At 41.1% G+C, this 26,888-nt stretch overlaps 4 protein-coding genes across 5 annotated transcripts; all 4 read right to left on the reverse strand.

The window, feature by feature from the left end:
• Positions 1-223: 223 nt before the first annotated feature.
• Positions 224-1,683, reverse strand: LOC144709795 (uncharacterized). The gene has a single exon (XM_078583442.1). The coding sequence runs from the start codon at positions 1,601-1,603 to the stop codon at positions 323-325; it is 1,281 nt and encodes a 426-aa protein (XP_078439568.1). The 5' UTR covers positions 1,604-1,683; the 3' UTR covers positions 224-322.
• A 2,274-nt stretch (positions 1,684-3,957) lies between these two features.
• On the reverse strand, positions 3,958-5,409 carry LOC144709081 (uncharacterized). The gene has a single exon (XM_078582484.1). The coding sequence runs from the start codon at positions 5,362-5,364 to the stop codon at positions 3,958-3,960; it is 1,407 nt and encodes a 468-aa protein (XP_078438610.1). The 5' UTR covers positions 5,365-5,409.
• A 5,632-nt stretch (positions 5,410-11,041) lies between these two features.
• Positions 11,042-15,215, reverse strand: LOC144709638 (Ribosomal protein L14p/L23e family protein). Of its 2 annotated transcripts, none has more exons than XM_078583229.1 (4): positions 15,104-15,215; positions 14,219-14,266; positions 13,745-13,851; positions 11,042-11,618 (listed from the first exon to the last, which is right to left on the reverse strand). In XM_078583229.1, the coding sequence occupies exons 2-4, from the start codon at positions 14,250-14,252 to the stop codon at positions 11,238-11,240; spliced, it is 522 nt and encodes a 173-aa protein (XP_078439355.1). In that variant the 5' UTR covers positions 14,253-14,266; positions 15,104-15,215; the 3' UTR covers positions 11,042-11,237. The 2 variants fall into 2 exon arrangements, with proteins under 2 accessions (XP_078439355.1, XP_078439354.1); XM_078583228.1 differs by lacking the exon at positions 15,104-15,215 and adding an exon at positions 15,010-15,069.
• A 9,459-nt stretch (positions 15,216-24,674) lies between these two features.
• On the reverse strand, positions 24,675-25,436 carry LOC144709378 (taximin). Its single transcript, XM_078582921.1, has 2 exons — positions 25,283-25,436; positions 24,675-24,951 (listed from the first exon to the last, which is right to left on the reverse strand). The coding sequence occupies exons 1-2, from the start codon at positions 25,378-25,380 to the stop codon at positions 24,828-24,830; spliced, it is 222 nt and encodes a 73-aa protein (XP_078439047.1). The 5' UTR covers positions 25,381-25,436; the 3' UTR covers positions 24,675-24,827.
• Positions 25,437-26,888: the final 1,452 nt, after the last annotated feature.

A 26,888-nucleotide genomic window follows, 5' to 3' on the forward strand; every position in this document is an offset into this window, starting at 1 on the left:
CTAAAGTCTCTATCTCTATCCCTCTCTATCTAAAGTCTCATCTCTATTTCTCTATCTCTCTCTATCATATCCATTTCTATTTTAGAAATACTAGGACAACGCTGTCTCTCTCCCTCCACCAGACCCTCTCCCCTCCGCTATTCAATCCGACTCTCTCCATCTATCTCCATCTCGTAATCTGGCGGCAGACGTCATTTTTCTCCTTTCGGCTGAGAGAGATCTATTTGTACAGCATCCAAGTAATAGATCACAGAAGGTTAATCAGAGGAATATCGTAAGAAGACGAGGAAGAAGAGGAGGAAGAAGGGAGGGGGTACGTGGCTCAAAACCCAACCCCGGCGGCGCCGATGGGCCGGTGGCGGTCCTTCCAGAAGCAAGCGTCAGGCCCCATCCTGACCGTCGATCTCATCGGCTCCGACTTGCATCTCGTCAGCCCCAGCGGCGGCGCCGCCGCTCTTATCGCCGCCGCCTCCGCCGCCGTCGACTGCTTCGGACGCGGCCGCTGGTGGGTTAAGAAATCCGAGCTACAAACCCACGTCTCCTGCGAAACCTCCATCGATAACTTGGGCTCGTACATCATCAGAAGAAGACAGTCGGGCAGCTCCTCCTCTTCCTCTTCCTTCTCTTCCGAGCTCTCCTCTTTCAAATCTTCCTTCTCTTCCGAGCTCTCCTCCTCCTCCTTCTTCTTCTTCTTCTTCTTCTTCTTCTTCTTCTTCTTCTTCTTCGTGGGGGGGGCCTGCGCAGAAGAGAAACTCCATCGCCGAGGCGCCTCCTCCACGGCCGAGGGAGTCCCTCTTCTCGCTTCCTTCTCCGTCGAGAAGCTGTGCCTCCTCGCCACCTTCTCTTCTTCTTCTACTTCTTCTTCTTCTTCTTCTTCTTCTTCTTCTTCTTCTTCTTCTTCCTCTTCTTCTTCCTCTTCTTCTTCTTCTTCTTCTTCTTCTTCTTCTTCTTCTTCTTCTTCTTCGGGCGGGGCTTTGTCTTCTTCTTCTTGTTGTTGTTCTTCTTCTTCTTCGTCGGCCACCAGCTTGGTGGGAGACCCCCAGAATCGCGTCGTCAGAGCGGCCATTTTAACGGGGTCCGACCTGCATCGCATCAGCAAAAGCGCGTTCTTCGGAGGAACAACGCAAAAGCTCTCTCCTTTCTCCTCCTTACCCACCTCTTCTTCTTCCTCCTTCTCCGGAGGAGGAGGAGGAGGAGGAGGAGGAGGAGCTGCCGGCTTGACGCCGCCGCAAGGGAGAAAGCAGTTGATTTCCGTGCTAAGGGACTTGACCGCGCCGTAGAGGCTCCGAACCCACCTCTGATTCGCGCTCGGCGAGGCGGGTTCGGGGCTGTTCTTGCTCTTCTTCTTCTTCTTTTTCTTCTTCTTCTTCTTCTTCATTCGCGCGGTCTTGACCTTGACTTGGCCGATGCAGGTGACTTTGGGGGAGGACGGCTCGGGGGCCTCCAGCGGGAAGCTCTTCCGGCGGCCCGCCGCCGGCGATTGGCCGCCCTTCAGACTTCCGCTCTTCTTCAGCCGCCGGCTGAGCGGCGGCGCCGCCGCGAGCTCTCTGAACTTGTCGACTCTGCCCGGACTCGGTAGAGACTTCGCCGCCGGCGATCTCATCGAAGACGACGGCCGCGACGTGAATCGGAGGAAGAAATCGCCGCCGCCGACTCGCGGCGGCGCCGCCGGCCCTCCCCCCTCCATTCCCCCTCTCGCTATTTTTCCCCCTTTTCTCGCCTCTTTATCTCATCCCGTCCCCGAGGTCCACCCATCCGACGGCCACGAACCCCTAGGATCATCCCTCCCACGGCCCCGATTCTCCCGGCTTAAATGCCTTATTAAAACCCCGCACGTGAGTCCGGCCGGGCTCGCGCGTCACGTGAGATGGGGATTGCACGTGCCAGCGGGACAGTTCGCACGCGCGAGCAGGGTTTTTTTTTAAATACTTAATTCGCCGTCGGGTTTGACCGCGGGGAATCTTGCGCTGACCCCCTCGTTGGTTCCTGTCATTTGCGAATAGAACAAAGACTTGCAGAATTTAATATTCGCCCCCGGAAGGTCGAGGCCATGTTAAGTAGACAAGCTCCCACGTGCTAGCACGTGGGAGGCTGGTGGGACCCATCTCGAGGCGTGTCACAGTTAAGGAGTGGCACGTGCGGAGGCGTCATCGTAATAACAATGTGGACCCAAATTATATAAATAAAATGGACCGATCAGTGTCGGTTCTGTATGGCTATTGCTTGGTATTTTTGTCCAAAGTTCTATGGTATTGTGAATAAAAATATTAATTTATTAAACTAAATGCAGATTATAATTTAGTCATTGCCCGTCAGGTACCTCTGCTGTTATTATTAAACAAAATTGAGCAATAAAATACACATTATAGACTCATCATCGCCGGTACAAGTTACTATTTTTCTGCAAACTTCTGTGAGCTTGTGAATAAAAGCATAGCATTGTTTTTAAAATTGAGCAATAAAATATACATTATAAGCCCATCATCGCGGGTATAACTTACTATCCTTTTCCAAACTTCTGTGAGCTTGTGAATAAAAAGCACTTCATTATTTTAAATATTGTGAAATAAAATATACATTATAAAGTCATCATCGCCTGTTTGCTACAGCTACTGCTTCATAGTTTTCCACAAAATTCCATGATATTGGGAATAAAAATATGTCGTTAGTAATCAAATTTGACCAAAAAATACACTTAGTAAACTCGTCATGAGCGCCAGGATTTTTTCTCCAAATTTCCATAATATTATGAGCAAAAACACGGGTTTACTAATCAAAATGTACTTGAAAAGGCACACATTACAGACCTTACCACTTGGCAACACCCCAGTTAGATTTAGATTCGATACTAATCAAAATTATTAAAGTATTGTGGGACATTCATCAATTCTCTATTTCATTGCATAGAATATAAGAATAAAAAATAATTATAATATATAGTTCTAGGCAAATCCTCTAATTCCTTAAGGAATTCTAATAGATAAAATGAATGACTGGAATTTTTCTCCGAATCTCCATGATCTAGTGAGTGGAAACATGGCTTAGTAAACAAAATCATCCAATGAAATACAATGAAATAAACCCATCACGGCCTGTTCTCTACCGTTATGGCCAGGTATTTCCACCAAAATTTCTATGATCTCATGAAAAAAAATGATGCAATACACATCATAAACTCCAGCTGGAATTCGACACATGCTGCGACTCATGTCAAATGCCGAGTGTCCTAATGCACTGCTTCGTCCCAGACGTTGATGGGATGAGAATATCTTGGACGGGACAGTTTTCAGGGGGGAGCGAGAGATGTGGACGAAAATATCAGGGACGGCACAGACTCTAGATGAGACGATTCGGACGCACTTCTGAAAATTGGGACGATCTTCGTCCCGTCCCATCCTTCGTCCCGTTCAAGGACAATCCTGTTCTTCCCTAAATCTCCATGATCCCAGGAATAAAAAAAATGGTATTATACAGATCATAAACTCATCAACTAGCCCTGTGCCAAACAAGGCCCAGAAAAGGCCCAATAGGCGGTCCAAATAACCAAGCCGTCCGGGGTCCTGGACAGTGGACTTGAAAGTTTCTGCGTCCTGAAAGAGTCATGTATCCGCATGAGAGCTCCAGCAGGAATTTGGCACGTGCAACACCACATGTCAAGTTCCAAGTGGCTTAATCCACTGCTTCGTCCCGGACGTCTACGGGACAAGAATGTCTTGGACGGGACGTGGACGAAAATATCAGGGATGGGAGGGACTCTGGACGGGACAATTCAGACGAACTTCTAAAAATTGGGATGCAGGAGGGGACTAACTTCGTCCCGGATTCTGCACTATAGAACTTATGGCCTGGTTAAAAAATTCTTCCCCAAATCTTCCTGATCAGGGGAATAAAAAAAAATGGTACTACTATACAGATCATAAACTCATCAACGAGGCCCAATAAGCGGCCCAAAAGAGATCAGCCAGTCAGCTGACGAAGCAAGGCCACCGCCGCAGCGCCGGCGGCTCGCCGGCGGCACAGCCCGGTCGCGACCGCGGCCCAGGCCGGCTCGTCCGGGGCGCACCCCTCCGCGACCATGTCCTGGACCACGGCGCAAGCCCGGAGGACCTCGCCGAGCCGGCAGAGAGAAGAAACGATCAAAGAGTAAGTCTCCGGCTCGGCGGAGATGCCCATGGCCTTCATCCTCCGCTGGACCTGCCGAGCCCTGGCGCCGGACCCAGCGGCGCACAGCGACCGAGCCACCAGGTTATGGGTCCGAGCCACGAGCCCCCAGGTGACCCGGCTCGGCGCCACGGCGACCTCGTCGAGCAGGTTCGCCGCGTCCTCGGCTCGCCCGCCATGGCACAGCCCGGCCACGACCTTCCCGCAGAGCCCCGCGTCGGGGGCGAGCCCCTGGAGCCGCATCCGGTCCAGGACCGCCGCGCCCTCCCCGGCTCGCCCCTCCCGGCACAGCCCACGGACCACGGCGCAGTACACGAACCGCCCCGGCTCGACCCCCTCCCGAACCATCCTCTCCAGCAGCCGGACCCCCTCCCCGGCCCGCCCCCCCTTGCAGAGACCCGCCATCAAACACCCGTAAGTCACCCCGTTCGGCGCCACCCCAGAAGAACCCATCGAGGAAAACACCTCCAAAGCCTCGTCCAGCTTCCCGTTCAGGCAAAGCCCGTGAATCAGACCGCTGAAAGTGACCACATTCGGGGGTAATTTCTCGTTCTTCATTTCTCGGAAGAGCGCCATGGCTTGGTCTGTTCTTCCCAGCTTGGCCAGCCCGCTGATGAGCGTGGTGTAGGTGTAGGCGTCGGGGGGGCAGCCCCGGCTGGGCATTTCGTCGAACACTTTGAGGGCGGTGGCGATGGTGGCGGGGCTCTTGCAGAAGGCGCTGAGGAGGACGTTGTAGGCCGGGGTGGAGTTGTGGGTGCCGTCTTGCCTCATCCGGCGGTAGAATTGGTGGGCGAGTTTGAGCTGGTTGGAGCGGACGAGGATGGAGAAGAGGGTGATTTGGGCGTGGGGGGAAGGGGGGAGGGGGAGGGATGACTCCATTTGGCGGAAGAGGCGGAGGGATTGGAGGGGGCGATGGGATTTGGCGTAGGCGGAGATGAGGGAGAGGAAGGGGGCTTCTGAGGGGGAGGGGAGCTCGTCGGCCATGCGAGAGAGGAGGGTCTCGGCGAGGTGGGTCTGGTTGGCCGCGGCGAGCCTGGCGATGATCAGGGAGAAGGTGTGGTGATCATGGCGGAAGCCTGATGGGTATTCGGCCGTGGCAGAGTCGAAGATGAGCAGCGCCTTGGCCGTGTTCTTCTCCGCCCTGATCATCTCCACCACCTGCGACGGAGATATGCTCTTCCCCCATCTCGTCGCTCCCCCCATCTTCGATTCTCCTTCGATTCTTCTTCTTCTTCTTCTTATTCTTCTTCTTGTTGTTGTTCATGGTTATATAATTTTGATGTTTTGGACAAGTGAAAACGTGTTTTGAGCAGGTAAGTTGGTGCAGTTGTAATTAGTGAACAGAAGAATGAAACATGTTTGAAGATTAATTATTATTGTATGGTGGTTATAGGTACAGGTAAAGTTCATGATTCTGGGCGGTTTTTAATTCTGATGATTCGGAGAAGTGAAAATGGGTTTTGAGCTGATAAGTTGGAGCAGTTGTAATTAGTGAACAGAAGAATGAAATATGTTTGAAGATTAATTATTATCGTATGGTGGTTATTTATTTATTTTTTGATAAAATGGAGGATTAATTAAAATGTAAGCTCTCAGTGAATCGTACGGTGGTTAAAGGTACAGGTAAAGTTCATGATTCTGGGTGGGTTTTTAATTCTAATGATTTAGAGAAGTGAAAATGGGTTTTGAGCTGTTAAGTTGGTGCTGTTGGGTTCTAGGGGCCTTGACTTGGATGAATAAATCTAAAACGATACGCAGCAGAAGCCTTTTGCGAATCAAACATTATCAACAAAAACATTGACACGGCGTACCTTGCATGAATCTCATTCGTGATTTCTTCGATCCCGGAGTGAGACGAGTCGAGCTGCTCAAGTGTGCAACCTCTAGACGTATCCACGCGGTCCTCGGCGCGTCGGATCTCCTCCTTCTCGTTGACGAGCCTCGTTCTTTCTCTGTCGGCGTCGTTACATCGTCCTGATCACATCAGGGATGGAGAGGGGGTGTGGGGAGAGTGGAGAAGAAGGGGAAAGGCCCCTGAACAATTCTGGCCTGGGTGAATTTCGTTCAGGGCCTTCCCTATTTATACTAAGTGGGTATTTTTCATAAAAACCCCCAAAACTTAAGTATATCTTCCAACGTCCAAAAGACCATTTGTGTGTGACCCTCTAGGCCCATGTATCAGTCTAGTTAACGACTCCAGCGGCCCAATAACCTTTATTGGCCTTCCAAATTAATTAACTATATCATCATATAGATTAATTAATGTCGGATCGATTTAACCCAATCGAGAGGTCGAGACTCCGACACGTGGGGTGCCAAGCAACACCTCGTGTCCTAAAAGATACAAAGGAGTGTATATCGACTCACTCATGGAACCTGTTCGTCATCAGTTACCGTGTATGTATAATCCCTCATCCACTTGATGCTCCTTGGATGACTTAGGGTATGGTCAACTGTCAAACCCTAATCGGTCATCCGAGTTAGTACTAGTGCATTCGGAAATCATCGGAGAACTCTTCTCCAATATTTCACTACCTTGGCCAAGGACTTCATTGCATCATCTTCCTTGAGCTGTCACCTCTTATACCGAGGGTGGACGATCCCATCTTGACCACTCAATCATCTTTGTGAACTTCTTAATATAACCAAACTAAGACCGTTTAGAATCCCATGATTAGAGACTCGTTGGTCATAGCGAAAGTACAAACGTCTGTCCATAAGACGTCTTTGGTGTCTCGGGTCTAAGGACCACTTACACAACCATGACATGAATCAACCTGATTGACAGTTCGGTATAATACCATTCAGGGATTCGTACGGATCAATTCAGTGAACTCTTTCCACTAAAGAGCACCCACTATCTATCCTTAGTGTCGCCACACTAATTGCTACGGGACCGACCATACTCATCATATGAGTGAGGCTAGATAGTGCTATTCTATCCGAATACTTTAATGTCCTTCTCGCGTATCCTTTGAATAGGAATGTTTAGGACACATGCTTAAAGACTAGTGATCTCCGTATTACGATCTCATCATAATTCACTAAGTCTGATCATGTATTCATGGACTTCATTATGAGCATCACAAGCGTACTATAATGAATATGTTCTATTAATGAATATGGAACGAGATGCGGAATGTGTGATTGGCTTGCCGGCCACATATATTTCCATCAGGTGCAGCTGTAATTAGTAAACGAAGTACTGCAAATACGCCTGAAGATTATTTATAATCGTACGGTGGTTATAGGTAAAGTTAAAGTCATGATTCTGGGTAGATTTTAATTCTGATGATTTGGAGAAGTGAAAATGGGTTTTGAGCTGTTAAGTTGCAGCAGCTGTAATTAGTGAACGAAGTACTGAAAATATGCCTCAAGATTAATTATTATCGTACGGTGGTTATAGGTACAGGTAAAGTTCATGATTCTGGGCAGTTTTTAATTCTGATGATTTGGAGAAGTGAAAATGGGTTTTGAGCTGTTAAGTTGGTGCAGCTGTAATTAGTGAACGAAATACTGAAAATACGCCTGAAGATTAATTATAATCGTATGGTGGTTATAGGTACAGTTAAAGTTCATGATTTTGGGTGGGTTTTAATTCTGATGATTTGGAGAAGTGAAAATGGGTTTTGAGCTGTTAAGTTGGAGCAGCTGTAATTAGTGAACGAAATACTGAAAATATGCCTGAATATTAGTGATAATCGTATGGTGGTTATAGGTACAATTAAAGTTCATGATTCTGGGTGGATTTTAATTCTGATGATTTGGAGAAGTGAAAATGGCTTTTGAGCTGTTAAGTTGGAGCAGCTGTAATTAATGAACGAAATACTGAAAATAAGTCTAAAGATCAATTATAATTTTATGGTGGTTAGAGGTACACTTAAAGTTCATGATTCTGGGTGGTTTTAATTTTGATGATTTTGGGAAATGAAAATGGGTTTTGCGCAGATAAAATGGTGCACTTGTCATTAGTGAACAATAAAGAGAACGTACGTTTGAAAAATTATTATAATCATATGGTTGTTAAAGTTACCGCTAACGTTAATGATTGTGGGGGGTTTTAATTTTGATGATTGTGAGAAATGAAATCGGTTTTCAACTGATAATTTGGTGGTATTGTATTCGTGAACAAAAGACTGAAAATACGTTTGAAGATTAGTTATAATCGTATGGAGGTTATAGTTACAGGTAAAGTTCGTGATCGTGGGTGGTTTTTAATTTTGATGATTTTGAGAAATGAAAAGGGGTTTTGACCAGATAAGTTGGTAAAGTGGTAATTAGTGAACAACATACTGAAAATAAGTTTGAAGATTAATTATAATCATATGGTAGTGATAGTTACAGTTGTAGTTTATGATTGTGGGTGGTTTTTAATTTTGATGATTTTGAGAAATGTAAACGGGTCGTAAGCAGATAAGTCAGCGCTGTTGTAATTAGTAAACAATTACTGTAAAAATGTTTGAAGATCAATTATTATCATATAGTGGTGATCGGTACAGTTAAAGTTCATGATTGTGGTTGGTATTTAATTTTGATGATTTTGAGATATGAAAATGGGTTTTGAGCAGATAAGTTGGTGTAGTGGTAATTAATGAACAACATACTGAAAATACGTTTGAAGATTAATTATAATCATATTGAAGATAAATTTACAGCTAAACTTCATGATTATGTGTGGCTTTTAATTTTGATGATTTTGAGAAATGAAAACGGGTTTTGAGCAAAGAAGTTGGCACAGTTGTAATTAGTGAACAGAATACTGAAATACCTTTTAAAACTGATTGTATATTCATGGTTCTTACATTGAAACTTCTTCATAATCCATTTTCTATGATATTGAGTGATATATGCAAAATACTTTTGGGAAATTACAGTTTGAAAATATAGTTTTCAAAAACATAAACATTTCTATTTTGCCATTTTGTGATGATGAGGATTTGATTTTGAGAAGTGAAAACGTGTTTTGAGCATATATGTTGGTGAAGAAAATAAGTTTGAAGATTAATTATGATCATATGGTGGTTACAGTTACAGTTAAAGTTGGGATGGTTGAAGCTCATGATTTTCAGCAGTTATAGAAATGAAAACGCATTTTGAGCAAGTAAGTTGGTGCACTTGTAATTAGTCACCAAAATATTGCAAGACATTTGAAGTTTAATTATAATCATATGGTGATTCTAGTTACTGTTATACTTCACTACATTTCAAGTTTTATGATTGTGGGTGGTTTTTAATTTTGATGATTTTGAGAAATGAAAGTGTGTTTTGAGGAAAACATTATAATGTATTGTAAAATTAATTTTAATCTTATGTGTGTTACATTTAAAGTTTTTAATAAACAATTTTTGATGATATTTCACGACATGTGCACTAAAAATATCTGAAATTATATTTTTAAAAAACAGTAATTATCGTAATTTGCCAACGTTTGGTCACTAAATAAATGATATTTATATAAAATGGTAAAGGATTTATTTCGAGTTGTTCCTAAGAAAGAAAATATAATATCTCATCATGATATGGGTCATAACCATACCCCATTATTTACTATGTTAGTGGATAACAGAAAGCAACTCAATCTCATTTTAAGTTACACTTCCTCTTCTGTCTACTGATTCTTATGTGTGTTACTGGGCATATCTAATCCTGCATCCTCACGATACTCCTAGAGTGTTGAAGGGAATTTTCAACTATCAAATCCTTATTGGTCATCCTTAAGGACTAATGCATTTAAAATATTTACATACCTTTGCCATGGACTTCCTTGAAAATTATTCCCAGACTTTGTCTCCTATCATTCGAAGGGGATGATCCCATCTTCACCACGCAATTGTCTTTGTGGACTTATGAAATCAAGCTAAGACTGTTTAAAGTCTCATGGTTAGGAACTCATATGTCACATTAAAAACACAACCATCTATCCACAAGATGTTATTGGCATCTCTGATATGGTAGAAACACCCAATTGTGATGTGAAGCCAGCCCAATTAATAATAAAGTATAATACTTACCTGAGGATGAATCAACCAATGTAGATGATGAATATTTGATTCTCACATTTTTTACTTTCACATTTTACATTCTATTTTGGCATTTAATTTAGTTAACTGTTTTCCTAAATAGTATCCACTATCCCTCATAGGTTTTTGAGGAGAAAATTTTAGTCAAGTCCAAGTCTTGTCTTTGACAGGTCTGATGAGATTTTACTTTATATCTTACTGGTCGAATTTAATGCCACAATAAAATAAAAATGTGAAAGTAAAAATGTGAGAATCAAATATTCATCATCTACATTGGTTAATTCATCATTCCCCATGATAAATTCATGAAAAAGTGCGGGCAAAAGTGTATAAAGATAGGAGGTATAGAGAAGATGATTTAAAGAAAAGGAGAGAAGAGTTCTTTGGGAAAATATATTAAATATTTATAATTAAGGGCATTTAAGTTATCAAATTGTGTAGAAATATGGGTAGGGCGAGAGAAATATAATGAGGGTGGGAAAGAGTGTTGCGGAAAAAGGATAGACTGATTTTTTTCATTATATAAATCAGCGTAAATAACTTTGAATTATACTTAGATATCCAATGCACAGAATGAATTAGATAGAATTGAAAAAGATCAAGAGAATGGTGGTGAGATTGAGAGAGGTGGAGATGGAGAGAGAGAGAGAGAGAGAGACTGGGAGAGAGAGATATATAGAGATAGAGATAAATAGATATATTTATATATATAAATAGAGAGAGAGGGGAAGAGCGAGGGAAAATAAATATGGGGGCGACTGACCTTAAATTTAAGTTTTTTTATCGATGTTTTCCTTGCCAACAACTTTGGGTATCAAATAGGAGACTTCCACATTTGATTTCGATAATTGCATTGGATGAATTGAAAAGATTCCTCCCACTAACTATGAAGAAATTTGCAGGGAAAAAAAGGATTATTGTTTCAGACTCATATCAAAAAGAGAACCAAGCTATATCACAGTCTTCACATCGTTTCGCCTGTAATACACTTGATGGCTAACCTGGCAAGGAGTAAGGAGAGCCATTTCAGTCAGAGAGCCAAAATCATGGGCCAGTTTAGGCGATGTGCTCAGCCAGAGTGAGTATCTTAAGATGTTTCTTCTGACGGAGTTCGTGGGGAACAGGACCGAAGACACGTGTTCCAATGGGCTCACCCTGCTTGTTGACCAGCACCACGGCATTGTCATCAAACCTTATCTCGCTACCGTCACACCGCCCACGCTGCATCGCCGCTCGAACCACCACGCCGTAGACGACATCCCCCTTCTTCACTTTTCCCCTCGGCTGGGCCTCCTTCACTGATGCTATGATGGTATCTCCCAGCCGGGCGCCCTTCCTCCCCTTCAATGCCTGTATGCACATCACCCTCTTTGCGCCTGAATTGTCCACTACCTTTAGATTTGTCCTCATCTGGATGAACGTCCTCGCCTGCTGCAGCTGTATCCCCCATTTTCCCCAAAATTAAACGTGGGAAATGCTAATTTATACTAAACAATTGGTTCTGCACAATAGAAACCATCAAACTGCCAGAGTTCATTTGACATTATGTCTTTTTCACGAGTGTTCCCGAGTAAAATCTTCTATCTGAGTATTTAAGGCAGATAGAGGGAAATGAAATATGAGTATCTGATACAATCCTCAACCTATCTAGGGGTAGTCTCGTCATGTTAGCTCACAAGGGCATTTCAGTCATTTGGTCATTATGTATTTCCCATAAATAGGGATGCCTCTCTCTTTAGGAGGGCAGCAAAGAAGAATGAAGGTCTCTTGTCTCTTCCCTCCATGTCTACGGTCCCTCTCTCCCTCTGCAATCCTCATCCCTCGTGATCTTCTCTACCTCACCGCGTCTTCAGGTGGCTCATATCCCTGCCTCATCCAATCGACCCATCTCAGATCATTCCCATTTCTCCTCTCTACCCTGGGAACCTCTCTTCCTTCCTGTCTATTCCGTTCCCCAATATGAGCCGACATCCAGGTTCGTATCAGTATCTTCGGGTGTTAATTTCTTCGCTCCTAGGGTTGAATCTTCATCGTCTGTTTTCGTAGGGTTCTGCGTAAAATCGTATCCTCCTATCCCCTTATTTAACGCAGATAGAGTGAAGAGAAACAAGAGTACTTTTCTAGTGTTAATTTATAAGCTCCTGGGGCAGTGAGTTCCTCTTATCGCGCTGCTTCCACTACTTTCTTCCCCAGAATTCCAAATCTAACATCAATACAATGCTCCAGTGGATATTACTCGAAGGCAAAATCATAGTATCAATGATATGGGTCTTCCTCAGACCTATTTACAAAAAGAAAATAAAAGAAAAAGCAGTTATACTGATGCCACGTCAGACAACAGTTGAAGGACCTGATAGAAGAGAGTCCCTCCCATAAATAAGAGGGAATCAACCGCTAGGAAGTTTTTTGTGTGAACAACGGTCTGAGCGCAGATCCCCTCTCAGAAGAAGACGAGGGTGATCCGCCTAGCCTTGGCATCTTATCTCCCTTTCTGTCCCTTCTCGCTATCTCTCCTTCTCTCTGGATTTCTCAATCCTCATCAGTTACGGATTCATGGATAGTATACCATTATTTGGAGGCTCTAAGTATTACTCTGGTTTTCATTTGAACAATGATTGGCATTTCTATCCTTGGAAACCTCGGTGTTCTCTTCGGGGACATATCAATCAACTCTGTGTGGAACACATTAGTAAGAATTTCTGAAAGATTTGCACTAATCATGAAAATAGAATAACGAACTTTGGCAGCGGTAAGAAAACCTTATCATGAGCCATAATGGAGAGATGACAAAAGAATCAAAGGTTGTAGAAATGAGGAAATCGGAGGAGAGAGAAAGTGTAGAGAGAGAAAGTAGAGAGAGAGAGTGCACAAGATTGGGGCTTAAAGTATATTTTTACTCATACATAGTTCCCCTTTTTATACAAGAAATCCAGGTCACTAGACCCTTTCAAACAGTGTTATGGAGGTTACTTGCTTAACTTGCTTAACAAGTAGCCTAGTTTCTGCTAGCCGTTGGACTCTGGGCCTGCCTAGACAGGCCCAGAACATATCAGGCCCTTAGTGGGCCTGATATTTAGGCCCCTAGTGGGCCTTCACTAATGGGCCCTTAATGGGCCCTTAGTGGGAATGTAATGGGTCCTTAAGGGACCATTACTGGGCTGCTAATGGGCCTTCCAGTGGTCCATTAGCAGCATTCTAGGGATGTTAGTGGTTCCATTAATGCCCTAGGGTTAGGCTAATACATTTACAAGGCCTTGGGCCCCATAGTTAGTATCTCTGTCCTTAACAAAGGTGAATAGAGGCGATAAGCACTACGTCAGTTACCATGGTACAAAAACCTTTTCTGGAATCCTAATTAACATCTACTCACAAGAATATTATTTTTCCCAAGTTAACTTCAACCATGCCAACTGATGTTTCTATTACAACAAATTAGTAAATAAGTAACCTGACTCCTGATCAATGCGTTGAAGTGGAAAATGAGTCAAATTTGCACCACAGATTCCGTCGTCCCATCACAACTAAATGAATGAATAAATGCAAAACTGTTAAGAAGTACACACCTGGCATGATGCACTATTACTTTCGCAAGATGGAGATACGATACTTCTAAGATTCATGCTGGATGTACCCATGATGAGCTTTGTTGCATTTCTAATTAGCGAACACCCTGATGAAGGAAGCATCCAGGAGGTAAGAAACGATAAGAATGTCCACATGAAGAGAAGGAATTGTATTTGTGATGAGATTTTACACTAACACACGATTGAAATTTTCTTTGCAAGTGCCTAATGAATAAAAATTTTCAGCGAATGCGTCCTGATTTGTTTGAACCAACATTCCGAGTTCATCTAGGTTTTGACTGAATCATTCCTCGATAAGAGAATGAAGCAGAAACGATATGTTTCAAGAATGTACATCTAATAGGGACATTCTACGATTGATTTGGAGAACAGAGAGTCGTAAAACAAGCAAAAACGATATGAAGAATAATCATTTAGAGAATATTTAACGTAAGTAAAGGAGAGAGAAATCACCTGATGACCGTTTGGAGCCAAGCAATGCGCTCATGGTTACCCCCCAATCTGTGAATGAGAAAATAACATGATATCACAATTTTATTTCAAGAAAAAAGGGGCTACAAAAGAATGATAGAATCAGGTACAATTATAAGAGATTAAGGATTAATATTAACAAAAAGTCTTCCTTAAAAAATGCTTATATATCGCAAATGGATCACGATTAAAAGTAATCGCAGCAAAAGCCAGTACATTAAATGATTGTTATATCTAGGAAACAATCCTCAGGTCACGAGAAATGCAGTTTCTCATTACTTTTCTAAACTAGTCAACCCAATTTCTCTGTGAGCTGTACATACGAGCAAGAGATAATCTCCTAAAACTTTTTTTTCAGTTTACACTTAAGATCGTGTTAGCGATAATCAAAAGACGGTAATTATACCAAATGTTTTGCTCCAACCAAAAAGGAAAAAATTACCCGGCCCCATACAGCTTATAAAGGGAGATATGAGTAAAAAAGTTCCCATATCTATACCAAAAAAATTACGGCCATGTTTTCAACGTAGAATGAAAATGAAATTGTGCCGTGATAGGAAGTCTCCTTGAAAGAGCTTCTTTGGAACGAAAAAAATCAGCCATTAGTTTCTCAACCGACAGTTCTATAAAGAAATCTGGCATAACCCTATAAAACGGACCGAACCAAGAAAATAGAACGCCGCAATCAATACCAAATGCCGAAATCATAGCATTAGGTTTCGGAAACAAGAATGCCAATGAAACCTAAAAAGGGTAATCCACGAAAACTGTACACAGTTCCATTCTTTGAAGAAGATCGAGAAACAACCGACAAATCTGGTGATAAAACTGAAAATTAGAAGAATCGCATGAAGGGAAGAACATCACCTCAAAATCACTGCTCCGGTAATAGGCGCTCAAATGAAGCTGTGAGATAAAGACAAGTCCACAATTAAAGGCAGGGGACATAGGGTTTTGCTACATGGGTTTCTTCCATTGATTTGACCCATATATAACATTCCCCCCACCAATTAGTGTGAGCCAAGGCTTGTGGACTGATTAAGGTTAGTCGTCCATTATTATATTGTAGGGATGCGGATGGGACGATTTTTTTGTCATGGAACGAAAAAAGCATTCCGTCCAAGGGTTTGGACAAAATTTGAGACGAAACATCGTACCGGGAACCACCGAACGGGACGGTTTTCATCTTGTGGGATGAAAAAACGTCGGTTCGGAGGTCTCGGACGATGGACGGACAAATCTTAACGAAAAACCACCAGATTCACATCTGACGGTTGAGATGTAGCCACGCGGCCTCGCTATGACAATTTGCATCAAAGTCCCTGTATTTTTATGCGCGTGCAAACTTACGCCGCTCAGAAATAATTGTATATATGTCCCTTTGCATTCTCTCTCCTCCGCATTTCCCTAAAAAGCTTAGAAAAACCTGTATAATATATAAAAAATATAAAACAGTTTTTTTTCGTCTAGGACGAGGGACGGGACGGCCTTTTCTTCGGACGGGATGAAAATTTGTCCCGGGAGGACTGGACGGGACGGTTTTCGTACCGTCGGACGAAAAATTCATCCCATCCTTCATCCCTGCACTGAATCTGGACGTCGGACGAGACAAAATTTATTCCGACCATCCATCGTCCATGTCCGGGATGATCCGAAACTATATCCATTATATCCCTTACTGTCATCGGTTACCTCCCAACGAGAATGGTACTAAAGCCTTTGTGCCTCCCATTAGGTCCATTTTATCGTGTTCCCTCATCTACCGCAAGTGATTTACGCTAGGGTTTGGCAGCCATCTTCAATCACGTCTTTCGTCACATCACGAGATGCATGATGGAATATGGGTCTGGGAGATCTTCCTCGAGATGGGAGGCATGAGGTCATGAGCTGATGGTATTGGATCTCATATTTATATTTCATACTGATACAGATACTAAAAGGGCGTGGTTGGTAGTGGATGATGATAAAAGGGGCATGATGTTAAGATCTCAGATGTAGAGATTGGGATACTTGAATGTCTTTTTGTAGAGTAACTTTGCTCCATAAGTTCCATTTTGTGGAAGTCTAATAGTGAATTTAGAATGCTGTCATGAATGATGTGTCTCCAAGTGGATTGTGGCGGTGGATTGGCCCATCTTAAATTTTTAGAGCTATACGAGAACACAGTTGAGCCCGACTAACTTACATCTGACCACGAAGACAAACTCCTCAACCTACATAGGGAACATAGTGGAGATCTATGTTGGTCACTCACCAACCTCAAAGACCTAGACCCAAATGCAAGTATGGATAGAATTTACGTGGAGGAGAATGCTAGGCCAGTGAGGGAAGTTTAATGACGACTAAGCCCAAAGGTTTTGGATGTTGTAAAGGATGAGATTATGACGTGGCCATAAGAAGGCATCATTTATCCTATCTCAGAGAGCCCTTGAGTGATCCACATCCAATGTTGTACCTTAGAAAGCTGGAATTACAGTGGTTAGAAATGAAAAGGGGAGGAGATTCAAACTAGACTTCCCATCAAGTGGAGAGTTTGCATCCACATCCCATGGCAAACATCATTCCATGATGGGGAAGCCTATTAATCGATTCCACCCTTGACTTTCCCACTCTGAGATTTTTCTGAAGCCATTCACGTGTCTGGCTCTAGAAGTCTCCACGCGACCATGTTCTGCTTGGATATCCACCTCTTCTTCTTCAACTCTCCTTGAAAATCTTGAAGATCTTCTCACCATGAAGACTGATAATCTCACTTTTAGGGTTAAAATTCGTTGTTGGTGATTGAGATTATTCAATAAATATATATGTTTAATCGTACTTAAAAATATGTAGTTAGTGATGAGTACGGATCATCTCCACATGGAATGATGATTAAGGAATTACTTTCTTATACTAGTGATGATCAACGAGAGGATCGACGAAAATAAGATTCGAGGACGTGAGCTAGTGATGTCGATTAAAAATACGTAAGTTATAAGTTAATTTAACTTAAATAAAAGAGTAAGTGCACATGATGGACATGATGATGGATGATGGTATGAACGACGATATGATTGGATTTGGAATGGTACGGTGGCGAGGATGAAGAGATGAGAAAAGAGGGTATAATAGAGTGCAAGAACGATGATAAACCCTAATTATGTTAACTATGACACTGGGAAAGAGACAATGTAAGACGAAGATACTTACAGTAGATCCTTACGTTCTTCCAGGATCACGGTAATTTACAATTGCCGGTAAGTTCCCCCTCTTCTCCAATGCTTCTCCCCAAACACCAAGGACACCAAGAACACTCTTGATGGATCTCAAAACTCACTATCTTTCAATCAACCCACAAAAGTAGGAAGCAAGTTCAAGATGAATTTTACTATGATTCAGGCCTTTATTTATAGATTAAAGGGTATGGCAGAAAGAGGAGAGGGAGACAAAGCAACGCTGAAAATTTCAGCTAAATAGGAGCTATAGATCAAAAGTTATGGCCGTTTGAAGTTGAAAAATTCCTAGTTATTGATATTTTCTCTCTCCTCATCATCGTCGCCATTTTTCGTGCCTGATAAGAAGTCAAAGCACCTCATATTCTATGCGTGTTGGTCTTCCGTGCGTGTTTGTCTTTTTCCGCGCACGTGCTCTTATAGAAAAGAGAAAAGGACAAAGAAAGAGAAAAAAACATAAAAAATGAGTTACTTTTTGGGAAGACGTGGCAGCGCGCTAGCACACGCCACATCATCCTCTCTCTCTCTCTCTCTCTCTCTCTCTCTCTCTCTCTCTCTCTCTCTCTCTCTCTCTCTCTCTCTCTCTCTCCTTTCTTCTTCTTTTATTTTTTTTTAATTTTCTTTTCATCGTGTGGACGCGATTGCACCAAGTCACCCCTACGCCAACTAAAATAAGAGAATCATTCAATAACGATAGCAATCATCGCTTCGCGAATCGCGAAGCAATGACTGCGTCATTAATGATTGGCTGCCATCAATCATTAACTCAACTAATGATTGGTGGCGCCAATCATCATAAAATGACATGATTCATTGTTGTTCGACAAATCGAATGGCGACATGTGGCGGATCAATTCAGGGACAATTTGGTATAATACCATTCAGGGATTCGTACGGATCAATTCAGTGAACTCTTTTCGCTAAAGAGTACCCACTATCTATCCTTAGATTCTCCACACTAATGGCTACGGGACCGGCCATGCTCATCGTACAAGTGAGGCAAGATAGTACTATTTTATCCGGATATTTTGATGTCCTTCTCGTGTATCCTTCGAATAAGAATGTTTAGAACACATTCTTAAAAACTAGTGATCTCCGTATTACGATCTCATCGTAATTCATTAAATTCGATCATGTATTCATGGAATTCATTATAAGCATCACACGTGCACTATAATGAATATGTTGTATTAATGAACATGGAACGAGACATGGAATGTGTGATTGGCTTGCAGGTCACATATCTTTCCATCACACTACATGCCTACCCATGTCACCACTCATCGCGCATTGGACGTGCCACTCTGAGGGGATCTTTGGGGGTTCTATTAGTGCAGTGTGCCTATCCGCGCTGCACGCCTACCCACACCACGGGTCTACGTGTGCCACACACCTATCCTCACCGCCACTCATTGTGTACTAGTGGTGCCACTCTGAGGGGAACTGAGCCCCTTCTATCACCGTAGCGTTCCTATCCGTGCCGCATGCCTACCCGCACCACACGCCTCCCGTGCTACACACCTTTCCGCATCACACACGCCTACCTGTGCCACCGCATCATGCCTCTTTTTGACACTGTTACCGTCATCATCATGGAACCAAAATCATCATTTGTCACTGTCATGTCATCTGTCACTGTCATGTCATCTGTCATTGTGAAGAATGACATGATGAATGATGTTTTTGTTCTCTAGCCCAAACGCACACAAATACATAGGGCCACCACACATAAGCCCACATACACAACCTTCAAAACAAAAGAATCCATAAAAGCACAAACAACGATAACATCAACATCAGGCGTCCGTTGACTAGACTGAATACTTGAAGGCTAGGTCTTTCACCTCATCCAATTCTCCTCAAGCTGGTTGAGACAAGTGATGAGTTCAAAGTTAGGGACTTTATGTTGTTGTTTTGCTTCAGACTTAACCAACAACTTTTTTGAAAATTTTCCACTTAAAAACTCTATAATTAATATAGGGCAAGTAAGAGGTCGATCCACATTGAGGCAGAAATTTAATTTCAGAATTTTTCTCAAGCTTGGAATGAAGGAAGTGAGTTTAAAAGTGAGAAATATAATTTCTGAGATTTTTACGGATTTTTAGTCAATTTATATAAACTCCTATGATCTAAATGAAAGCAGAAATACAAAGAAAAACACTAAAAATATCTTAGACTAATTTTCAAAATTTTAATTAACATTAGAAATAGGAAATAGGAAATAAGTATTTTTTTGAATTTTCTTGAATTTAATTAACACCAAAAAACACTAGAAATATTAAAAACAAGATTTAAATATTTTTATAATTTTTGTAGATGTTAAAATACTGAATATTGACTATATTAATTTAAGGGATTTTTTCTGATTTTTTTTCTGATTTTTTGGAATTTTTAAATATATAAATTAAGGAAAATACCTTTTTCAGCTATCGCCATTGGGGGCGGCGGCGCCGGCGGAGCGGTGGCGGAGCGACAACAGCAGCGGTGGCGTACTGGATGAGCCAGTGGTCCATATGTTGCCTGAATAGGGCTGGCCTTAGTGGGTCAGCCCACTAAGGTTCAGCCCGATTTGGCAAAGTCAAAACTTAGCCAAATGGGCTGAGCCCTATTGGGCTTGACCCAATATGGTCCGGACTTTAGTCCTCCACTCTCAACTTTTTTTTTCCCTAAATGATGGAATTTAAACATGATTTTTTTGAAATTTGAAAGGAAAAATTAATTATGATCTAGGGAGAGACTTGAATGGATTTTAGAGAGATAAATAAACAGTTTTAGAGAGAGAAGATGACTGAAATGAAGAGATAGAGAGATAAAATGAATAGAGGGTGTAGAAGAGGTTTGAGATAGAATTTGAAGGTGCAAATGAAGGATAATTTTTATGAAATTTAGAGAGGATGACATAAGGATATGTATGAAGATCATGAGATATAATGAAACAATTATAGAGAGAGAAAGTAAGGAAAACTGAATGCATAGAGTGAGAAAATGATGGATTTAAAGGGTAAATAGATGGATGATGATGTGAAAATGGAAACCTAGGTTCCTAAAACCTCAATGCAAATCTGGTGAGCCTTCAATGCTTCCTCTCAAGTCTGGATCCTTATATTTTGCGAGGATAAGGTGTTTTTCAATGCAAACAAGAGATGAAAACTTCAACAAACTTACATTAAGCAAGCTGAACAACCTGGATTCTAAAATATGCCTTGTCATACTGGACAGCCACTTGCTAGAGCACATCCAGAATGAGGGGAAATGAGGGAGAGAATAGTATTTATAGATAGGAAGAATTACTAAGATACCCCTTTGGGTATTTTCTATTTTCTCTTCTTGTCATTTTTTCCTTTTTTTCTCCATGGGTTGAGAGTTTCCCCTTGTAATCTTCAACTTATTTCCTTGGAATAGTTTTGAGAGCCCAATGGACAGGTCAGGTAGTGGCCTATCTTCCTTCGAATTCTCATTTGAAGGCCCGAAATACCATTTTTCTCCTTTCAAGCCCCCTTTTGAGAATCACTTAACTCTAAAAAATTCTCCAACTCTTGAAGAATTGTATATTCTCATTCCTATGAATTTCGGCACATGTGAAACTATAGAATACTCATCAGTAATAAATTTTTTTGACTTCAAAGAATTCAAGGAGTTTAGTAAAAAAATAACCATAATGTGCGAAAATTAGAATTTATAGCTTATGCATAAATATTTAGGTGATTCAAATAATAACATGGTAAATTCTGAATCAATAATACCATAATCATTTAAAATTTATCAAAATATCCATTAATTTATCATGTTATCAACATGCCTTTTGAGCTAGATGGTCCCCATCATTTCTCTAGTGGTGAAAAGAACACGAGAAATTGTTGAAAATTAACAAAGGAATAAGACTGACATAGAGTAATATTAAATTAAATATACAGGGTTTTCACTCATAGATTCAATAAATGTAACTCATAATTGAAACAATAAAAATGTTTACATTTTTTAATTTGACATCTTTTATGGATTAATGTGCATGATTTATGTGAAAAATTATATATCTAAACTGATACAATTAAAAATGTACACTGTTGTATTAAGAGGTATTTATATTTGGGTAATGATCAATACCTAAGGTATGAAAGGTATGAAGATGAATTATTCTTTATAAGCCCAAAGTTATTTAAAATTGATCCATATCATATAGCTTACACCACAAATAATATTATTACTTGGTCTATGCAAGTTGAATATTGGGATGGATATTAAAACTTGTAGAATATACTATATATATAATATGTAATTATATTGCATAGTTCGTTTAGGGTGATTTAATTGAATTTTGGAAATAATTAATTTTTTTAAAGAAATGAAGATTACGAAGACAATGACCATTTTTTAGATAATGGACAGGTGGGCTTTAGAGTTCATTTCGCTGACCCTACCGAACTTGTGACATGTCAATATTGGGTTCGACATATCATCCTAGGCAACCGTGTCCGAGTTTTTTTGACAGATAGTCTACCTATTGTTGGACCAACCCAACAGCCCATGGGTTGCTTAGAGAAGGGGGGATCAACATTTGGTCAACTATAAGTAGATATATATAAAGAGAGATATAGGAGAGAGAGTGATAACATGTAAATAATCATGCATATTAGAAAGTTTTCTGCATCAAAATAAAATTTATTTTCATGTTATCATGATTTCAAGTGATTAAAATAGGTATAGTGTTATTTAATGATTTGTTTCCAATTTTTTGATAATTTTATAGATTTTATGACTTTAATTTTATTAAGTAGTAATTTCAAAGCCATAAATGTTTATCTGGAATTACTAAATGCTTTGATCAATTTTTCTGGAATTTTCCATTTTTTTGGAAATTTTGATCTAATAGTTCGTTAAGAAAATAATTCCAAAAGTTAAACAACATATTTATTTTGGAAAGCCACAAAATAAATGCCATGAGCTACAATGTTGATGTTTATTAATTATTAAATGTGATCATTCCATCGACATGGACGAACAAAAAAATTTCAGCTCTTTTTTAGTAATAAATACGAAGGTGACCTGGTGTACATTTGTTGTCATCCTGGCAAAAATAAAGCACCATCCTGACGCCATTTTTTATTTCAAATTTTATCTTTTTTAATTTGCTGTACATGTGGCCCTGTGCAATCGTTATAATGGCGGCTTGTGGAACTGAAATTAGGGTGTATAACGGTTTCTCAATATTATTTAATCACATTGATTTTTAATGCCCAGGACACCTGAAGGTATGTCATTGATTTTTAATTTCGTCATAGAGATTAAGCCATTTTAAAGTGGCAATATCTCTATAGAGATATCATCATATGATTGATCTCAAATTTGGAGGACAGTCTCATCGTTTAACCCTCTATCCATCGATATGATTAGATTATAAAAAACATAGAACGGAGAGAGAGAAAAACTAAGGAAGCTGCCCTAACCCTAGCTGGAAAGGAAGGACACATCATCTGCTTCATTCAAAAAATTCTTGCATCTTGGATTCAATTTGTAAGCTTCTTCTTCATCTCTTAATTCCCTTCTTGATTGTTGCCAAAACGCCAAGGCATGGATGACATACACATGCATTTGCAGGTTTTTTTAGGATTTAGAAGACTTCTTTGCATTCAAGATCGAGCTTAAAAAGTTTAAAAGTTGATATCTGATGTTTCTCATTTGTGTTACTATCACAGATTCATTGATCTATTTCCATATTTTCTCTCTCTAAAATATTTTTATTATTATTCCACAAACTCATTTCCATATCTCACCTCTCTCCCTAAAGTTTCACCAAAATTAATTCATCTTAAAACTGAATTTCTGTTTTTCTTCGTATAAAATTTGAACTTATCCAATTTAAAATTTAATATAATCATGTTCCGTTCTGCAAATCAATTTCGGTTTCAGCTGAGACTTGGCAACAGTTTTCGTTCTAAATTCTTCTGATTGAAAATGAAAATTAAAAAGTCATATTATATGCTTAAAATTCATCCAAGTAATGTTTTCTTTCTCTATTTCCCCAATACTTTCTATCAAGATATAGATTCAGATTCTGGTGGATAATTGCTTCCCTAAGGACGACCCCTTTCTCATTCCATGCTTTTTATATTTTGAAAAAAGGAAAATATAAGTAGTATTGTATATGCTTAAAATTCAATGACACGATTAGATTTGCCTTTAATTGCACTCATTTTTAGGCTCCTCCGAGAATCATTTAGAGAGAGATAATATATATAGAGAGAAAGAGATATTTAGAAAGAATCATTTAGAGAGAGATACATTTATAGAGAGAGAAATATATATTTAGGGATAGATATAGGTGAGAGATACATTTATAGAAAGAGATAAAGGAGAGATACATTTAAAGTGAGAGACAGAGAGATTTATTGGGAGATATACATTTGTAGAGAGAGAGATAGAGACATCTAGATAGAAAGATAGAGAGAATTAGATAGAGAGAGAGGGAAGTATAAAGACAGGCATTTTGAGAGTGATGGAAAGATGTGGATAGAGAGGTGGGAGACATTTAGAGAAAAATATAGCGAGATGTTGAGAGAGAGGTGGGAGACAGATTTAGATAGAGAGACATTTAGAGAGATAAATTATTAGAGAGAGAAGTTTAAAGAGAAAGAGGAGAGAGACATTTGTAGAGAGAGAAGAGAGAGTCATTTTGAGAGAGATACAGTAACAGAGAGACGTTTATACAGAAAGGGGAGAGAGACATTTATGGTGAGAGAGAAGAGAGAGTCATTTTGAGAGAGAGATTTACAAAGAGATATAGTAACAGAGGGAAATATTTATAGAGACGTTTTAAGAGAGATGAGAGAGGAGAGAGAGTCATTTTAGATAGATAGATAGATAGGTAGGTAGATAGATAGATTTAGAGAGAGATACATTAATAGAGGGAGATACTTAGAGAGAGAAGAGAAAGGAGAGAAAGATAGAGAGAGAGAAACGAAGTATAAAACTACTACTGTCAACCCTATCATTGTCATCTCATCCAAGATGCCTAACCTGGTCAACTCTATCTTTGACCAGGTCCCGACCGACCCACCCGACGCTGAAAGAGTCATACCTAACCTCACCCAATTCTTGTGGCTCATCAGAAGCAAAATACTAGAAAGAGAGACAGTTGACCGTTCATGTGGTAGGCCCAGATTTAATCTAAAACATTTTTCAAATTTCTCGGAAATTTCGGAAGATTTCCTTCAAAACAATTGAAAGAATTTTCAACCTTCGTAACGATATTCAGTTTCAAATTGGATTATGCATCTCGTCGGTCAGACAGGATTCTTGATCTTCAATCCAATCTTAAAATATTGACATGTAAGAAAGAAATTTACAAAGGAATCACGGGAAAAGCAAACTCAGAACCGACCTCAGCACGGGATCTGCTCGATGAAGCATCGCATGACTTTCACCGGAAGTTTGATCAGAGCCATGGCGAGATTAGCCAGGCCAGCGAAGCACACGCAGCAGGGACAGAGACAACTCAAGAGAGTCCTGCATCGAGGCGAAAATCGGCGTAAATCTGAAGTTCGAGACGCAAGTCCGAGATAAATCGCCGAGAGGAACAGAAGCGATTAAGGCAACCACAATCCGATCGATTGTCGTTGATGATCGATCGGTCAAAAAATCGTTCTGATCGATCAAATCGCGTTGTCTGGCGTTTCCATTGATTAAATACTCACAATCAGTCATCTCTATCGATCTGCCTGGCTAGATCGAGGTAGCCAGACAGATCGAATACCGATTAAGACCGCAGATCCGATCGGTCAGTCGAACAATCAGATAGAATCCAGTCAATCCACGAACACTGATGAAGAAAACTCACCCTACGATCCAGATCACGGCGCCGACGAGAGACAGAACGAGCGCGAGAATGGCGAACGGAAGGCCGATGAGGAACCCTAGCGGCCGGCAATCGCCCATCTCCGCTCCAGATCTGGTTTGAATTTTGAACTGGCGTGAGGTCGTGGGCTCGTGGCTTCGGTATTTATAGGCGACGGGGAGAACACGCGGGAACGGCTTGGTCGTAAAGTTTCAATACTATTTAAAAAGTAATGACGTCATTCAAAGTCGTCGACCTGGACGGACGGGACCGGACTGGACCGGCCGGTCGAGCGTTACCATCGAGATAGGGTAAACGCGTGAAGGGGCCGGTGGGAGACGGGACGCGTCATCCGGCCCCACAGTACGCGTGCTGGCCCAACTTGAACGGATCTCGTGCGGTGCGGTTCGGGCTCGGAGGATCGTCCGCTCCGCACACCGCGCGGTGCGGTTCGGGCGGGCGTTCTTTTTCCGCTTTCTTTTAGTTCTTGTTTTTCATCTCTCTATCTTTCAGTCTCGTTTTTCATCTCTCTCTCTATCGTTTATCATCAGTCTCTCTCTCGTTTCTCGTCTCTATCTCTCTCTTTCGCACTGCTCATGTCTCCTCCTCCCTCTCTCTCTTTTCTAGTCTCTCTCTCTGGCTTTGTTCATCTCTCTTTCTTTGCTCTTATCTCTCTCCCTAGTCTCTCTCTCTGGCTTAGCTCATCTCTCTCTCTTGGGTCATATCTCTCCCCCTCTTTCCTCATCTTTCCCTCTTTCCTCATTTCTCTCTTTTTACTCATCTCTATTATCTCTCTCTCTGGCTTTGCTCATCTCTCCCCTCTTTCTTTGCTCCTATATATCTCTCTGGCTTTGCTCATCTCTTCCTCTCTTTCTTTGCTCATATATATATATATATATCTCTCTCTGGCTTTGCTCTCTTTATCTCCCTCGTTGCTCACATCTGTCTTCTCTATCTCTCGCTTATCTCATCTCTCTCTCTTTGCTCAAATCATATAGCTTTTATCTCTCTCTCTCTCTCTCTGCTCAAATCATATCTCTCTTATCTTTATCTCTCGCTAATTTCCTCTCTATCTCTCGCTTAGCTCATCTCTCTCTTTGCTCAAATCATATAGTTTTTATCTCTCCTCTCTCTCTCTTTGCTCAAATCATATCTCTCTTATTTCTATCTCTCGCTTTGTTCCTATCTATCTCTCTCTCTTTGCTCATATCTCTCTCTCTCTCTCTTTGCTCATATCTCTCTCTCTCTCTTTGCTCATATCTTTCTCTCTCGCTTTGCTCAAATAATCTTTCTTATCTCTCTCTCTCTCTCTTCGCTAATATCTCTCTTACTTCTCTCTCTCGTCTTATTCATCTCGCTCTCTGCTTCGTATCATATCTCTCTCTCTCTCTTTGATCGTCTCTCTTACTTTCTCTCTCGCTTTACTCATATCTCTCTCTGCTCATATCATATCTCTCTTCTCTCTCTCTCTCTTTGATCGTATCTCTCTTACATTCTCTCTCGGTTTATTCATCTTGCTCTCTATGCTCATATCCTATGTCTCTTATCTCTCTCTCCCTCTCTGCTCATATCATTTCTCTCTCTCTCTCTCTGCTCATATCATCTCTCT

This window comes from Wolffia australiana, chromosome 11 (assembly GCF_029677425.1).
Source record: "Wolffia australiana isolate 7733 chromosome 11, ASM2967742v1".
In the NCBI taxonomy this organism is placed as follows: domain Eukaryota; kingdom Viridiplantae; phylum Streptophyta; class Magnoliopsida; order Alismatales; family Araceae; genus Wolffia; species Wolffia australiana.

Excerpts from the sequence above, each read along its gene's own strand:
- LOC144709795 (XM_078583442.1), bottom strand. The coding sequence starts at position 1,603 with ATGAGATCGCCGGCGGCGAAGTCTCTACCGAGTCCGGGCAGAGTCGAC.
- LOC144709081 (XM_078582484.1), bottom strand. The coding sequence starts at position 5,364 with ATGGGGGGAGCGACGAGATGGGGGAAGAGCATATCTCCGTCGCAGGTG.
- LOC144709638 (XM_078583228.1), bottom strand. Across the intron at positions 13,852-14,218 it reads TGGCTCCAAACGGTCATCAG|GGTGTTCGCTAATTAGAAAT; the intron begins GTGATTTCTCTC and ends TTCCTTCATCAG. Across the intron at positions 11,619-13,744 it reads GTAATAGTGCATCATGCCAG|CTGCAGCAGGCGAGGACGTT; the intron begins GTGTGTACTTCT and ends TGGGGGATACAG.
- LOC144709378 (XM_078582921.1), bottom strand. The coding sequence starts at position 25,380 with ATGGGCGATTGCCGGCCGCTAGGGTTCCTCATCGGCCTTCCGTTCGCC. Across the intron at positions 24,952-25,282 it reads GCCGTGATCTGGATCGTAGG|GACTCTCTTGAGTTGTCTCT; the intron begins GTGAGTTTTCTT and ends GCCTCGATGCAG.